The sequence below is a fragment of the Lepisosteus oculatus genome, chromosome 8 (genome assembly GCF_040954835.1).
Source record: "Lepisosteus oculatus isolate fLepOcu1 chromosome 8, fLepOcu1.hap2, whole genome shotgun sequence".
NCBI classification, from domain to species: domain Eukaryota; kingdom Metazoa; phylum Chordata; class Actinopteri; order Semionotiformes; family Lepisosteidae; genus Lepisosteus; species Lepisosteus oculatus.
This window is the reverse complement of record NC_090703.1, coordinates 22,545,207-22,563,145: the sequence shown is the minus strand read 5'-3', so window position 1 is coordinate 22,563,145 and position 17,939 is coordinate 22,545,207. Positions and strand designations below refer to the sequence as shown.

The 17,939-nt window shown below is 40.8% G+C and overlaps 1 protein-coding gene across 4 annotated transcripts in view; it reads left to right on the top strand.

Annotated features, from left to right (window-relative positions):
- Nucleotides 1-1,208: 1,208 nt before the first annotated feature.
- pcnx1 (pecanex 1) overlaps nt 1,209-17,939 on the top strand; it is a 72,845-nt gene continuing 56,114 nt past the window's right edge. For all 4 annotated transcript variants that reach the window (XM_069193401.1, XM_069193400.1, XM_069193399.1 and 1 more), the window contains exons 1-5: nt 1,209-1,519; nt 9,845-10,062; nt 12,027-12,132; nt 15,807-15,843; nt 17,772-17,858. In XM_069193401.1, the coding sequence (XP_069049502.1) occupies nt 1,367-1,519; nt 9,845-10,062; nt 12,027-12,132; nt 15,807-15,843; nt 17,772-17,858 (601 nt within the window). In that variant the 5' untranslated portion in view covers nt 1,209-1,366. The remainder of the gene's footprint in view (nt 1,520-9,844; nt 10,063-12,026; nt 12,133-15,806; nt 15,844-17,771; nt 17,859-17,939) is intronic.

Below are 17,939 nucleotides of genomic sequence, written 5' to 3'. Positions count from 1 at the left end.
ATGCTCTAATTTCCTCCCACAGTCCAAATATATATACTGGTAGATTAATTGGCTTGTGGGAAAATTGGCCCTGGTGTGAGTGTAACTCTGCCCTGTGATGGACAGGATGCATCTCGCCTCATGCCTGTTGCTGACCTAGATAGGCTCAGGGCTCTCTGTGATGAAAACAGGAACACAAAGGTGCAGTTTATACACCTTTTGTAGGTGCTGTTATGGTCTTCATCCATACATCCACAAGCAGTTTTTATACTTTAAACCACCTCTCTCAGTTATTACATATTTAGAATTAAAATTGATTCAACATACTAATTTCCATACATAGCACAATCGTTCTTTTGGCAATCACAACCTTCCAGTTGCTCTGAAATGTCATATATTCTCTCTGTTAACATTCCATACAACAGGTGCCTGGCTCAGCATGTACAGAGTTAAACCAAATTTAGAAAGAAGCAACTTTACAGCACATTGTGTTGAGTCTCCATGCTAGAACATTTTGTTCCGGAAGGAAGAACACCACCTACTGGGCCGCCGATAGCATTTTTTGCAGCAATTTGGTTTTCCTTAGAGGTCTCCCGTCCCAGTGCGGACCAAGCCCAGCCTTGCTCATCTCTGAAATCCGGCGGCAAGAAGCTAATTGTCACTCTATAACGTCTTAAAGTCAGACATTTTATTAGCAGGCGCCATTAATACAAAACATGCACTTTACTGTATTTATCATATAATGCTCATGCTGTGCAGCAAAGGCTATTCATTTTTACATTCCTGAAAAATATTTTTCTGTTGTTTCATATTAAGTGTTCTATAATATCTGTAATAGTCTGGAATTTACGGTCACATGTTTCATGGTTTTACAAGAACAGTTGAATAAACGATTAAATACATGTATTTAAATTAAAGCCAGTTAAACGATATCGCACCATTCACCTTCAGATATAATGTTTTTATTTTTAGGATAAAACCCCTTCAGATTCAGTCTTCCACGTGAAGGGGGCACTATTAAGTTACACTGCCTTTTTCTAACAATAACATTTGGTGTGTGGGCCCTCACAATAAGGGATACAATTTAAGACCAGATGTATTCACACATGCCACTTGATGGCGCAACTGAGCAGGACTTATTCTCTTTGTCTTTTATCCGCCCTCTTGGCCTTCGTGTTTGAGGAGAGAAGTGTTTCGCAGGGCGTGGCGGGATAGGAAGTCTCTCAGTGGAGGACCGAGGGCAGTCCTCCAGCTACTGGGAGAGAAGATGGCTGCAGCGGGGGTTTTCAGGCCAGTGTCTGGAGACAGTGCTCTGCGCTTTATGGTTCGGGACGAGTAGCCTCTGTTATTTTTTGAGGTTGCTTCGAGGATCTAAACGGACTAAAACATGGGGTCTCAGACACTACAGATTTTGAGACAAGGGGTATGGGCTTCTATTACAGGAGGCTGGTATTACGATCCCCATCAAAATACATTTGTCAATGCCTTGCACCTCTACATTTGGCTCTTCCTGCTTTGTTTCCCCTTTACGCTTTACATGGTGAGTTTTGATGTGCATGGGTTTTAAATTCTCTTCTTGCCTAGCGGGTCGGGTGGTGTGGAGGCGAGTCAGGCAGCTCTCCTGTCAGATTGAGTCCTTTGTTTGCTTACCGTTAATTACACAATATTGGCAGGACGGTCCTATTCTTTACAAGGCAGAGTTTGTGTTTAGTTTGATGCAGATACAATCGTACTGCTGTGAATCAGGTGTTATCCTATTTCGGGGACGATACTACTTAGCCTGTCTCTGTCAAACTCTGAACTAATTTCCGGGCTTGCAAGAACACCGTTGTTATTAATCTCTTCACAAGAAATTACACCATACTGGAAGGTAGTAATGCAATATTATACAAGGTTTGGAGACCTGCAGCATTATTTTCTTTAATACAAGTCGAAAGGAGGTAATTACCTTTTCTATTAAGAGCACTTATTAGCTGTACATCAATTAACCAACCTTAATTAATACTAAGATTTTTTTCTTTAAGACGACGAGCTGTGGGTATAGGTTGTTGCCGTGGTCACAGACGAGTGTCTCCATCATATCCGTAACTCACTAGCACCGAAATAAAATCAAAACGGGCATTTCCTGAAATAACAACAGTAACAACGACATCATGTTGTGAGATTGTAAGTTGAGCCGAGCTGTAATTTCATTGCACAGCTCAAATGTCAATTAAACGCCTTATTATTTCCATGCGCTGTGGAGTGCCATTTAGTGCCATTGGTTTCATTTAACCTAATTATGTTCAATTACGCGATTGCTTTTATTCGATGTATATGCAGCGATCGGTATATTCTGCTGCTCAATACCAGTACTATATGGACTTGTCATTCTCGCGTTGGCAGACGAGACCGTGGGCCAAAGCAATGTTCTCTGGCGAAGTCGGAAATTTTATTTCCAGTGTCTTTGTTGAGCTATGTACTGTCAAGCAGTCTCATATCTAACGGATGATTTTTATACTCGTACGGAACGGGCAAAATATTGCAAATGCCATTAATTTTTAGAATGTCCAGTCATTTGCGTTTCATTCCTTCCAGAAGATGTTGGGTAAATGAACATAGAAAAGAAGACTAATAAAGCCAAACGCAAGCTGATGTGCATTGGTCTCTGAGGACCACCTGCTGAAAATGAACCAGATTTACAGCACACTGTTAGTCGTTAGTATAATTCCAGGCAATAGACTTTACTGAGAGAAAGAATGTGGGGGGGTCTATTTTCATATCTGTATAGTTTTCTCGCTATTTTTTCAATCTGATCATTTCAGTGTAGGCATAGATCCGTATGACACCTGCTTTGAATTAAAGCGTTTCGCAGGAGGGCACAGCAGGCAGTCGGGATTGGTCTGCCACCACAACATGAAGCTAAAATGAAGCTGGTTAACACTCTGTGGCTGCACACAAGAGAATGGGGCGGGCTTGCTTGCTTCTGTAGTTGAGATAGCTGGACTACAGCCTGTTCCTGACACACTTTTCAAGGATGGAGTGTTTACTGAGATGGTCTCGCAGGGATAAGAGGTGGGCATTAGGTGGTCCGCAAATAATGCCTGCTTTTGATTGCCATATTTCTTCTCTGTGGCCCTTAACTGATTGCGAACATTCCTACACCTCCATTAACAGACATTGTCTGAAAACAATGAGGACCTGGACTGCCAGAAAAAACTGCAGCATTCCTAAAGGCAGGAGGATGGAGTAACATGCAACTGTACTTGCAGTTGCAGTCTGAGCCTGCCGGTGCATGGACTGCACAGTGGGTTGTCTCATGGCTCCTCCTTGTCTGCCACACACCGCAGAGGTGGCACCTGGTGGTTCTCCTGGACTCTTTTCTTGCTAGCCACATCTGCAGTTCTTGTTTTTCACAGCACAAAGCACCCATTCTTTTGCCGTGACCAGGAGGTGCCTATTTAAAAGGCCATTGCTGTCTGTGAATGTTTTATTTATGGCGTGCTGTTTACAGATGTCCACAAGCCTGCAGCGATGCAGATTGTCCTGTGACTGGAGGTACTTAGATGACGGGTTGCCTTTCTGCTTGTCAGTGGAGGTGATCTGTCACATGTCATCTGGTAGGAACCTTTAATTGCTTTAATTGAATCCCAGTGTCCGGCAGAGAGGCATCAGATCCTCTCCTGACTGGCTTAGTTAGTGAGTAGGGTTCCCCATCTCTTTTCACAAATGGACATTTATGAGTAGCCAGTAACCTATCCACATGGTTTTGAGAAGTGGAAGGAGAGGTGTTTTGGGAGAAAAAAAACACTTGGATGCACTTAGAATGTGGAAACTCCACATGCAAGGACCAGTAGCAAGCCTTATGAGTCAGCATAGCAAACCGACATGCCAGATTCACATGTGGGCTTCTAATATATAGAAATGATTGCTGATCCCAAGAAGAAATGCTGAAGTTTTCTAGTGTGTGGAATCGTATTGCCTTCTCCTGTGTTAGATTTCCACATGGAGGGCCATCTGTATGGAGTCTGCATGCTCCAATTTCTGCCCACCTCAGACATGCATACATATTGGTTAGGACTAGTGGTGTCTCTAGATCATCCCTGTGTGAGTGTGCCTTTCCTGTATTCGACTGTCATCTTGGCAAGGGTGTATAGTGCCTCTGCTTCCAGAAAAGACAGTGTTCCTTAGACTCTTACAATCCTGTCCGCAGTGCTGCTCAGACAAGAGCAACAAAAGAATGAATGAGAATCTGGGGATTAGATTATGTAGCTAAGCGGTATAAAAGTTTTCATTTTTTGTCGAAGAATGGTGTTGCAGTGGTTAGTATTGCTGCCTTGCTGTGTTCGGACCTTGGGTTTAATTCTTGACCTGGGGTGCTGTCTGGATGGAGTTAGTATGTTCTTCTCTTGTTCACATGGGGATTTCCTCCGGGTGCTCTTGTTTCCTCCCACACGCGAAGCACATACTCGTTGGTTAGTAAAGCTTCTGGGAAAAGCGGCCCTGGTGTGAATGTTTGTGTTTGTGTCTATGTGTCCCCCACCTGTTGCTTGTCGGGGTAAGCTCCTAGTAGGCTCACAAGCAGAATACTATAGAGGGCTCTCCTTTTTGTGTTAATGGTGGCAAAAATTTTACATTTCATTCCGAGATTCCTAGAGAATTTTAACAGCAGGGGGACTGCTGTTAAATAACTGCATTATTAAAAATGAACTTGTTATCCTAGTAGAAAGTTTTGATGCCTGGTTTGGGGCAGTTTTAAAATGATAGGCCTAGCATGGTGTGAAGTGTTAAGGAGCCTTATTCCTATCCAGTACAGGTACAGTATAGATCCCTCAGGTACAGAGAACAGGTTGAAGCATTCTCTTGCTGGCTTTTGAAAGGCACAGTAGGAGTGCTTGTGTTGAACCTGCTCTGAAAATGAAATGAAATTGAACACAGAATTCCTGCTGTTAAGTGTGTGGGACTCGTTGAGGATGTCTCTGTTTAGCATATGAGCTGAGCTGAAACATTAATCATTCTTTAAATGCCACTGTGCGAGCTCTTCAGCACACCTCTCTCTCAGAAAGAGAGAAAAAGTGTTTAGAGTTTCCCTTTGTTTCTGACAATTCGAAGTCACAAAACAGAGCGGAGGTCAGTTTGGTCCTGAACATCATTAGTTCTCGTTGTGGTTTGCGTTCCCATTTGACACTGCTTTAATATCTGTTGCCATGGAAAGTGAAGGCCTTGACATTTCTGCTATCGTTTAAAATAAGGAACTGTATTACTGTAGCTTTCCAAAAAAACATCAGAGCGTTCCATGCCGTTGTACGGTCAGTGTGATTAACAACAGAGCTTCCATTGTGTTTTATGTAAATTTCCTGAAGATTGAATTTTGATTAAGAACAAAGAAAAAAATGAAGCCCTTAAGACCTGTTTCATTTTCCGTGTGGGTTTTTGCTTTTTCAGAAGCTATATTATTTATTAAGGTAGTTCACTTGTGTTGGGTATTGCAGGGAAATCACCAATTTACGTTAGATGGGTTTGAAATCTTGTTTTGATTTGGTCCTTCATCCCAGAATTGGGTCTTACAAAACACTAGGAAACCACTGATATAGGGCCTTAGTAAAACTCACCATTTCATTGGGCCCAGGTCTCTAGCTGATGGACACTAAGGCAAGACCTTTTCAATATGATTATTTGTTATCGTTTGATCTATTTTAACACTCTTGCACTTTTGTCTTTAACTCCCTGCCTTGCACTTTAGGCTATGACACTGTTCTCATATTTAATCAGAAGTCTGTGAATGGGATCAAGCCAGTCAAATTAAATGCAGTGCTTTTTGTCAAGACAGTGAAAGATAATGGTGAATTATGGAATAAATGGCTTCATCTATCCCCTGTGCAAAACTATAGCATAGATTCCGCCACTTTATGAATACTGGAGCCTTTGAAACCAAGCTGAGACAATGTCTGACCTTAAGTCCCAAAACAAGAACTTCCGTCAATGCCAAACTGCTTAGACTCATCTTTAATATCGCCATGCAAATGATAAAGCATAGTGGCAACTGTGAAAACATCATCAAACATATCTCATGGGCATAATAATAACAAAGCCTGACAAAAACAAGGTGCCCTTCTCCTTGTAACTAAATGATGACTGATCCACTTTTTTTGAGTGAAAAAGTGTCATTCTGGTGTACAGTTTAAGTGCTGTAGAGGTATCATTGTGGCACTATAGCAGAACATCTCTGTTGTAAGCTCTGTTAATGTTTGTCAATATAACAGTACAGCACCACATGTACCTTGCAGAATCTTTCATTCTTGGGAATGATAAGATGTCATGCGATATCAGCACAAAGATTGGGAAAGTTACTGCATCTCAGAACAGGCAGAAAAACAAAAGGAAGCTGCCCTTTGCACTGAAACCTTTGCACTTACTGCGACGATGCAGCAATGCGTATAATTTAAAGCGTTCCAGGATCACTTTTGTTGTAAACAGTTGGGGGGGGGGGGGGACGAAACGTTTATTGCTGTGTCATGCTGCTTTATAAAAAAGTGTGATCATCAGGCAGTTGGCTGTGTGGTCATCTGGTGCATAACAGCTTTGTTTTTGCTGTGTCTCCTGAGTTGGAGAACCGTTTAAGGGACTAAGATTAAAAACATTGTTTTTTTTTAAAGCAAGTCTTGAAACCACATGCTACAATTAAAATGTGTGCATACTGTGAAGATAAAATTTGAACCAACCAGAAGTTTCAAGCCAGTGCTACAATATGATCAGTGGGGATACTGTGCTGTAAGAGGCAGTGTCCTTTGGCTGTTAAAGAGTGTTACCCTTGTATTCTGGCTAAAATTCACTCTGTGATCGTGTAATCTACCCACTTTAAAGTTCCCCGTAAATTTTGTAGATGAAATATGTCCTTTCACCTACAAAACTTTCAGTGGTTAGCATTGTTGCCTTGCAGCGCTGGGGTGTGTTTGTGTCCGTCTGCCCTGTGACGGACTGGTGTCCCAACCAGGGCGTGTTGTGCCTTTCTTTGGTTAGGCTCTGGCTCTCCTGTGACCCTGGATTGGAAGAAGCAGTTAGGAAATGGCTGGATGAAAGTACTTCCTCCCTTAATCTGTTGCCTACAGTAGCTGGTGCCTAATGGGAGCTACACTTAAGTGGTGAAGTGTGTGCTCCTTTGTTTCTAAAATGCTGTGGGATCCTTTGGCAATGAAAAGCACTGTATAAGTATAGGGACTGAAGAAATTAATAAGACAATCATAAGTAGATTCTGTGCTCTAATTAAAGAAAATAATTCCATCATCATTGTTGTAGTCTGTCTGCAGTATTTCATTCTGAGCTATACACTGGAGTTGATTCCCTTACAGCCATTGTTTTCTTCTGGAAGGATTTAAGGAATGCTTCACACTTAATTAATTATAATTTAATAATTAAAATTGCTTACACTTATATAGCGCTTTTCTGGATACTCCACTCAAAGCGCTTTACAGGTAATGGGGTCTCCCACTCCCAATGTGCAGCACCCACCTGGATGATGCGACGACAGCCATAGTGTGCCAGAACACTCACCACACATCAGCCATCAGTGGGGAGGAGAGCAGAGTAATGAAGCCAATTCATAAATGGGGATTATTGGGAGGCCAGGATTGGTAAGGGCCAATGGGAAATTTGGCCAGGACACTGGGACAACACCCCTACTCTTTTCGAGAAACGCCCTGGGATTTTTAATGACCACAGAGAGTCAGGACCTCGGTTTTACGTCTCATCTGAAGGATAGCGCCTGTTTACAGTATAATGTCCCCATCACTATAGTGGGGCATTAGGACCCACGTGGACCACAGGGTGAGCACCCCCTGCTGGCCCCACTAACACCTCTTCCAGCAGCAACCTTAGTTTTTCCCAGGAGGTCTCCTATCCAGGTACTGACCAGGCTCACACCTGCTGAGCGTCAGTGGGTTGCCAGTTGTGAGTTGCAGAGTGATATGGCTGCTGGCTCACTTAAGATGCTCCCGGTTTATCAAAGGTGACAGGAAAAAAAAATCAAGTTTACAGATTTATCAGATAAAGAGAAAAGGTGAAAGGTGCAGTTCGGAGTTTTCCTTTCTCATCCACTTTGGAGAAATAAACCCATCCTGCTGGTTTTATTGCGTCAATGTACCTCAGTAAAGGTCCTCTTGCAGTGCCATAGCTACATCATCTTGAGACTTTCCTCCTACATTCTTTTCATTTGATGGAAGTTCTTGTTAATAGTTGGATTTTTGTTTCCTGTTCTATGCATTCAGGGTAAATGTCGTATATTTCGATTTTGCCAATTAAGTTATATTGTTTGGTGATATGAAAAATCAGGAAACAGAAAATGCTGAGCAGCAAGAGCTGAGATATAGCTTCTGTTCTGGCAGAGAGAGCCCCTTACAGTGGTGAAATTGATAAAATACTCCAGATGTGCAGTTCAATCTGCCCTAATAAGATTATAAGCAAACATAGCAACTGATGAAAAAGTCCCACTACATGCTGGGTAGATGGGCATTAAAAATGTCTCAGCATAAGGGATTTTAAAACCGTCTGCGTTACTCTAAAAGCTGCAGTTAGCAGGCGGAATTAGGTTATTAGATACACAGTCAGAAGATGGTTATAAAAAGGCGGATTTAAGGAATTGAAAATAAGAAATAAGCCTTTTTTAAGTGGGAAGTAGAAGGCTGGGTAGAATTGCCTGGGCTGAACAAAAGCTATTGTAGACTGAGATTACTATATTCAGCGCAATGTGTAGATGAGGTATAAGAGCATCTTGTAAATGTTTTAAAATCACATCATCGGATGTTATATCACATTATAATAGCAAGTCTGATGTTAGAAAGCATACCTCCTGGTTTAGCTGTGTTTGCGGTGATTCCCTGTGAAATTCAGATGTTTTCTATTATCGGTTAAGTGGGTCAAGTCTTTCATATCTCAGTGATCTCTTTCACTGTGCATTCTATCTTGGCCCTTACGTTCAGAGGGTACTTTTTAAAGTACAAACTCTACACCTCAGGCAGCAAGACCTTTTGTTTCTGTGCTCTGAGACTGCAGAGTGAATTATGTGGGTAATGCAAGATTCCACATCAATGGCAGTTTTGACATCTCTTCAGAGCTTTGTCTTGACAGATGCTTTGTAAAGAAAAGTAATTGTTGAGTACAGTATACATAATAGAAATTCATACATATGACACAAATTCATGCCAAAGGCATTCAAAGGCACCATACAGAATTACAAACAGAAAAATATCTCTTGGCCAAGGTATAGTACATTCCAGGTTATAAATCAGTTGCACAAAAGCACATTCAGACAGAATTGTGAGGTTTAGCTTTTTTGCTGTTGGCAGCAGTTCCTCAAACTCAAACAAGGAGCAATGCAGCTGAGGACTTTACGGGTGGCGGCTGTATAATGATGTTTTTTATAAAACAACAAGGAGAGAAGGAAATAAGGAATGATTATAACCAAGGGGAGACCATCTTTTACTTGCTTGTAGTTATCTTTCAACAGCATGACTTGGCAGTGTGTGACATGCACAGCGGTGGGTGTGTGGAAAGATATTATTTATCTTTCAGAATGTCAAATAATTCTAGGAGATATCTTTGTAATCGTGTGTCAGTGTCTGACATGCCTTTAAGACCAGTCATTAGTGCTTGTCTTTGATCTAACCATTAAAGCTGTCATTTTCTGATTTGAGCAAATGATTTGGAATAATATTTCCCATCTGAAGGTAAAAAGGCCTCATTCCAGAAAGGCACCTTACATGCTTTTGTAGCTGGTTTGAAATTGGTTCTAAAAAGCTTTCTACACTTGTTCACTGAACCTTGAGTGGGATGGTCAGGTGAAATTTGAATATGTTTTGCTCCCTCTTTCACTGATCTTTCCCTCCCGCAGGCTCTGCCCTCCACCATGGTGATAGTGGGCATCTATTGCGGTGTCATCGCCGCCATGTTCCTGCTACTAAAGACGGTGAATTACCGGCTGCACCGGGCGCTGGACGAGGGCGAGGTGATAGAGCACCACCGCGCTGGCGAGCTCGGCGGCCGAAGCGCGAATCCAGACGGCGCCAACGATGCCAACGCCACCCGCCGAGAGGATAGCAATGGGCCAGGGTAAGAGGGTACAGGATAGTCGGGGTGAGGAGGGGAAATCTCTTTGAAAGGTCTCCAATCACATCTGCTGCCCAAAGATCCGCCATATATGTGTACTCACAACTGTAGCTGTAGGCCAAGCCTCATTTGAAAGTGGAGAGACATGCTGCTGAATTTTAGGGTTTCCTGTAGAGTCTTAGAAGTCCGTGGATCAGCAGGTAAGGAAACGCAGACCTGGGTTACAAGAACACGGTATCAAAGCCGTGACTGGATAAACAACAACAGAGAGTTCTTCAGCTACACTCAACTTTTTTGAGTGAGCAAAGAAGCAGCTTTCTGTAAACAGCATCTGGCGAATTCATGTTTTGTTCCCTTGCCCACTCTGTCATCATCGTCCTTAATGCATTGTGCAGCTCATCTGTCAGCTTTGTGGATCCATGTTTTGCATAGTGCCTGGTATGAACAGGTTTCTCACTTCCAGAGCTCGGTAGATCATGGAGCTTTGTGGTTTAGTAGTTTAGGATTGGCAGTCCTGAGTGCTTTCATCAATAAATAGTTCTGCACTTTGAGTCTTTTCAGACTGCTCTTGCTGCATTCAGATCACTGCATTCAGTATTTATAACAACCAAGGGCTTGAGTTAGAATTGTCCTTATTCTTCCTGTTTGGGACCTGTCTTTTCAGCTGTTGTAATTACTTTCAGACCATAAACCTGGCCATGTGCATTGAAAGCTGTTTTTAGGAGAATTCTCTCTTCATTTGTCGGTGCTAAAGAATGCTGTTAAAGAAACGGTGAGACCCAACTTAATGATGCAATAGCTGTCGTGACGCATTTCACATTCCTGAAGGGATACTTGGGCAGGCGACTTGAGCTTAGTACAAAAACAAATGTCTGTGACTAATTACAGAAGACAACCCAAGGGAGAAGAGCCAGTGAAATGAAACTCCTTTCTGCATAGCGGTGGATCTATTTCTGGTTTCATGAACGTCAGGCTTTTGTGCTGGTGCTGAAGAAAAGTATTGTGCTAATACTATTTTAGCTTTACATGTCTGTGCACTTTTCTCAGAATAAGCAAAATATGTCCAGAACACTAGACTGGGCCAACACAAGGTATGAGTCTAATATAGCAACTTATAATGAAAACCTGCAATGGATCATGCAATGAATAGCAATTAATGTCTTGTTATATATGGAAATTGATCATTTGTGAGCACTTATTAGAGGGATTTGTTGGCCTCAAGACCAAATATATGTTTTTACTAAAAGATATATCTAATGGTGTCATCCTTGCCTAATGGTGTCATCTGGAAGGGGTTTTAACTTTGTGCGACTTTGGTCCGTCATACCCCAGGATGGCTCATGAGAGGTGTGACTGAGAAGATTCTGAGCTCAGACCTTTACAGAACCATTGCAAAAAGAAATGCAAGCACGTTTTGCTGGTACACCGGACTGCTAGACAGTCTGTGTTGGGCAAGCTGGCAAGTTGCAAAATTTGGAATTGCTCCTTTATGCTTTGCTTTTCTGAGAACTTCATCAATTTAAAAAGCAAAGGCAAGGGCTGCGTGTTGTCATCAAGTGTGGAAATTAGAAAACATTTTTAATTGCACAGTGACAGATTTTCTTGGGCCAAGTGATCTTTTGCATTAAGAATTAATGACTCCGTTATGCTTGATTTTTAGCTTCTGTTGTGTCATGGTCTGCCAGTAGAAAATCAAGTACACTTAAAGAGCAAAGCTATCTAGGTGTTATGACTTGGCTGTACTCATTATATGGATTATATTTACTGTATCCATATATATGGATTACATTGACTAGCTATGGTTCCTAGTGGTGTTGCCTTCTATATTAGATGCACCTTTTTCTTTTTGTATCACTTCTCTTGGAAATTGGGTAGAGAGCATTGTGTCACAGCATTGTGCTAAAGTCTCTTTCGCCCTTGGTAAATCTTTAACAGATCATTTTTTCTCTTTATTGTGCTGTTGACAGGGATCCTGGAGGGGGGATAGAGATGGCAGACTTTATTCGGGAAGTTACTCCTCCAGTGGACTGCAGCTCCAGAAACTCCTATGCTGGGATGGACTCCAGTAATCAAGTAAGACCTTGTGAAACCAACACCAAGAAGACATATCCTTATTTCAGTCCATTCTGAAACTGCAATTCTGAGCTCCCTGAAGTTTAAAAGTAGCTCCTGATGGTAAAGCTACCCGCTAAAATTGTAACTTTACAATCATTCAGAACTCTGACTTTTGTGATCGTGGCTTGTTTTGCATTGATGAGAGAGCCTATGTCTCTAAAATACTACACTATTGTAGGGAATTGCCTTTCATTTTTCCTTTCCTAATCCTCCCTGCAAATATTGGTAATAGACTGCTTGGCCATCTGCTACAAGCTTCCTCCAAAAATGTATGAGAAATCAGTTGTTTGTTTTGTTACATTGGCCCAATGTGCAAGAAGCAGCATTAGGCTCTGGATGTAACAGTAACACAGCTCTCACTGTTAACACAGCGAGCTCACCAGTGTCCAGACAGTGATGGGGAATGCTGTTGAATGGCAGGCCAAGGAAAACCTGGAAATGCTCAGTCGTTTAGGTGCCATTGCCCAAGCCATTCCAGTCAATAAGTGACTGACCTGTCTCAGATTTGAATCTGAGAAATCTGGGTTGTGGAGCTCAGTTATATTTTCAATTCTTCACCAATACATCCTCAAAGATATATCCATATGTGTCTTTTTTAGCCTTGTCTGAAACTTTTGAAAGCCTTATAGAGGGCAATGCAACATTTTGGAAGCTTAATGAAAGCAGTAAATAAATAAACAGCACTGCAGCACTTTCTGCTGAAATGATATAATATGTTGTCTCAGACAGATATGCCAAGCCGTCAGACTGAAGCTGAATAAATGTGATGAAATATTAAAGCTCGTTTTGAGTGGGTAGCATGACAAGTCAGATTCTGCAGGCCTGGCTGCTTGGCAGCCAGCATCTTCACCTTAAGCCAGTTTCCTACATTACCCCCTGCTATTACTTCGGTTTTGAAGATGTACAGAGCCTTGAAAAAGTATTGAGCCCCCAACACATTTTTCACATTATGTTCCTGCAGATTGTGAATTTGAAATAGATTGAAGTAGGATTTTTTGGCACTGATCCTCAAAATATTGAATACCATATCAAAACAAAATAAGTGATCCCAAACCTCTCCACAGTTGACTTAAAATGAAAAGCAGCAATGATTACATTAAAAAAGTATTCATACCCATCTTAATTGCAAGCTCAAATTTGCACAGGTCAGGTGCAATACAATACCTCAAACGTCACACAATTTGTTGACTCCACCTGTGTAAGAAATTAGTGGATCACCTGTTGTCAATTCTTTTGTAAATATAAATATCCCTCTCCTTGAGATCCTACAGCAAAAAAAAGAATATGAAGATGAAAGAGCGTTCCAAAAAAGTCAGAGATAAGATTATAGAGAGGCACGAATCTAAGGAAGGTTACAAGACATTGAATATCCCTTGGAACTCATTGTACAGAAGTAGAAGAAGTATGAAACTACAGCCACACTGCCTAGATCAGGCCAACCCCCTAAACGTAGTTTCTGGACAAGAAGGGTGCTTATCACAGATGCTACTGCGAGGCCAATTGTGACATTGAACTAGCTACAGAAGTCAGTCAATGAGATGGAAGATAAAGTACATGTTAACTAACTCCAAGGCATTCCAGAGAAAGGGCTTTTATGGGAGGGTTGCAAAGATGAAGCCCTGGCTGAAAAAACCTATATCCTTGTCTGCAAAGAGTTTGAAAAATGCCATCTAGAAGATACTGCAGAGATCTGGCAGAACGTCTTGTGTTCTGACGAGACAAAAGTGGAACTTGTTGGCCTGAATACAGTGTGTATGGTGTAAATCAAACACTGCACACTGGCCAGGTAACACCATCCCCAATGTGAAGCATGGTGGTTGTAAAACTCTGCCAAAAAGTTCAAACCGGGGAGGAAGTTTGTCTTTCAAGAGGACAATGATCCAAAGGACACTGCAAGGTCAACACTGGAGTGGCTTAAAATAAAGAAAATGAGAAAATAGATGTTCTTGAGTGGCCCAGTCAGAGTCCTGACCTTAATCCCATTGAAGATCTCTGTCACAACCTCAGACTTGCTGTCCATCTCTGCTCACCAACTACCCTGACCCAGAATGAGCAATTTTGCATGGAGGAATGGGCAAATATTGTACAATATAATATTATAGTGGCAAATATAATATTGACTTCATATTATTCAAGTAAGTAATAGATGGAACAGGCTGCTGTTAAGCTTGTTGTTGATCAAAAGTCAGGAGTTCCTCTGCTTCAGTGACCTTCTGCTGTCCTGTACAATGGACAATGATTGCTTTTGCTGTTGCTGTCATCATTTTTATTCTGAATAGTGAGATGAAATGTATTGTAGATGTAGTGCATTTTCTAGTGACAGCTGTTTGGGATGTTTTTTTCTTCTGAAGAGAAATGTTCATAACTAGTCCAGTTATACCAACCCAATTTTGGAAATGCCAGTTGTGTGTTTTCCGTGTTTTCAAGTTTCAGCTCAAAGCTACAAACATTGCTGTCAAACATGGAGATTGAGGAAAGTTAGACAGATCCCTCCTCTCTGCCTGTCTTCAATCCACTGACCTCTTGACATTTCACAGGCAAATCAGCAGCACATGAACATATGAGAGGTTGCTAGTGAGAGGAGTCCATCTGACCCATCTAGCTGGTTTGGGTGCTAGCAGTCAGTTGGTTTGAGGATCTAATCCTGCTGTCATTGAAAGAAGCCGGGATATCGGCTTTGAAAATATGGCTAGGTAGATTGTTCCATGCTCCCACAATACTTTGGGTAAAAGAAAAAAGCCTCATGATCCCAGTTTTAAATGAATTACCCATGGCTTCCATGTGTTCTCTTATTTGTATTTCACTTTTGAGGGTTTTGAAACACGAATCAGGTACCCTTCCCTACACTGGAATAAGAATCAGTGAATGTTTTCAGCTGTGATGCATCCTGCCAATTAGATTCCTTTCTGCTGTAAAAGATAAAGACAAGAGGCATCATTCAACCAAAGCACCAGGCACAAGCTTGAAATGACACTGGTCTAAAGTAATGTACAAGAAAGAAGAAACTTGCCTCCATAATTTATTCCAATCAAGACACCTTCAAAATGTGTCAAAACGTGGCTGTAGTGCCCCAGAGATTGCATACCAGAGATTGGAAAAAACTTATGCATGATAGTGTCTACTAGGGTACACACTCAAAAATATTTAAGTGAATCATTCCATTATGAGAATTTTTGGAAGCTGACTGAATTCTCTTGCTCAAAAATATAAAGAGGAAAGACAATTATTTTGTTTTGTCCCTGAAATCCAGCAGAATAGTTTGTACTATAAACTATGTTGTGACCTAATTGCTTTTTTGAGCCTCTCTTGCTTCCTCCAAATTCCTCATGTTCCAAGAGTAACCCCGTTAAGCAAGGCGAACTCTAGTTCTATTTCGGTCTGAGACTTTGACCTCCTTTAAGGACTTTTCTAGCAGTTACACAGAAGCCTAGTTTACTTAGTCACCCTTTCCATGAAATTATTTTTTGTCCTTTTTTTGTTCTTTTTGATACTAAAAACCATGCATTCTGTATTCAGTTTAAATAACTACATGTTTTTCTTTTATTGTGTAAATCTGCACCGTCTGACCTGACCTTCACTGACTGAGCTGTCTTTGTTGTTGTCCTAATGTTGCTTTTCTTCTTTTATGTTAGATTGCTTCCACACACGGAGGTACGACCACAGCGAGAGGTAAGAGTCAAAAGCATGTGACCAGCATTTTTATACTTACTGCTAGCAAACCCGTCTGTTCCAGATCATAAAGTGTATGAACACAAATCTAAATTCTGCTTGTGCTGTTGTTTACACTGTTACGGCACCAAATGAGCAAGGAATGTTCAATGATAAACCTGTAATAAATGTAAAAGGTATAGTTTGGAAAAGTTGAATACAACTTTAAATGTTGAACGAAAAGCAGAAATGCATCAAGTTAACCTTATTCAGAGTCCAGTGTTGGTTTTGCAAATACAGTGGAACTTTCCATTCTTGCTACAAAACCCTGCATCTCTAGTGTTAATAATAGCCTTTGGTATGAGTGTCTGTGTCAGGCTCTGCATAGGTATTCAGGTTTTGTAGACTTTATTCTACACTAGGTGTCCAGGCTACACTGTTTTATCCACGGAAGTAAAACTTTCATAGGCTTTGTGTTTGACTACTGTATATGGGGAAAAAACCCCAACAAATCTAGAAACTTCCCCTGACCTTGCTCCTTTCAGGTGAAGAGAGCTTTAATGTAGCATCCAGCACAGACACATACACACCTGTTAATTATTTAGCACATCTCATCGTTTCAGCATACTGTTTGCTCCTTAGCTGGCTGGAGTATAGCACTGTAATTAACTAAGTATCACTGAAGGGAGCAGGTGACTAATGAACTTTTGTATCTTGACAGTAAGCAGAAGGTCTGTTTGCATATATAAGACTACGATTGGAGATATCTTTGTGAAGTATCTAAAAAGTCAGAGTGCACTATGGATTTCCTTTTACTGCTCAAAACCACACACAAAAAATCCAAAAAAGAAACTGGAGTTCTTTGTAACCAACACCAGGACTAAAACATATTCGGTTTTCTTTAGCAAATAAAGCTGTAATATGCAAGATGGGTATCATTTCTTTCTAGCAAGAGAAGTCTATTAATACATTCTCATTTACATTAACAACCGAGTCAAGTGGCTTACACCACTACAGGGAAGAAAGCATAGCAGTGCAAGAATGGACAACAGTCATTTAAGTAAAATAATATTTGATTAAATAAAAGTAGAATTACATCCGTGTTGTGTATTTTATTCTTTTAATTTGATCTTTTTTTGTTCTACACATTTGCTAGGATTTTTTTTTTAAACTGTAAACTAATTTATCTATCATGTTGTTGTAGTTTAAGATATAAAACTATATATAGAAGATATAGATGTTGATCAGTACAGTTAAAATTTAAGTAACAGTCAATCTGTGTTTTAAAATGGTTTCCAAATTAAGATGGAATCTGAAAAATCTTTAGTGTTAGAAAGTAGGTTAATCTGGATCTGGATGACAACCCCATATGCAGCATTTTGACAGAACTACAGTTGGAATTACGTGCCTTTTTAAACTATAAATACAAGTTTGTTCAACTTAGTAGAAGTGTGTTTTCTTATATGTAAACACATTAGAACAGTGTCCAGCATGAGCCTATAAATACACTCTAACTTAAATACTTTCTCAAACAATAAAGTTTGTGAGTCATAAGGACCACACATAAAGTTTCATTCTCAACCCTGTTCCTCATTTTCCTCTGAATTAAAATCCAGGAGTGTTCTGGTTTAAGACAAAAACAGGAAAATGGAAACTGTATATTTAGTTCAAAAGGAATCACTAAAATGTACTTTGGAATTACATAGATATATAGGCATCAGGCTTTTTTTCTGGTTTAAAGTGCTTTTTGTTCTATTTTTTTATTTTAAAACGCACGCATGGAAAAGTAACAAAACGCCTCCTGGTTTTATTTAGATTTTGGGACCAGAATCTGGATGGGGTAGCTGAGAATGTTTTTGTAGAAGTGCTTTTGTGCAGTTTCCCAGAGAGAGAGTGAATAAGTTATGACTGTTGCATGAATTCCCCGTTTTCTCTTGGGCCACACGTAGGCACAGAGATGGGAAAAACCTCAGATGACATCAGCTTGAGTCTTGCTCAGAGCTGCAGCCTTTGTAAGGATGGAAGTCAAGAACAAGGTAAGGTTGTCAGGGAAGGGGGATTAGGGTGTTCATCTGTCTGGTTTGCTTTGCTGGCCTTTTAGAAGATCCTCTGCAAAT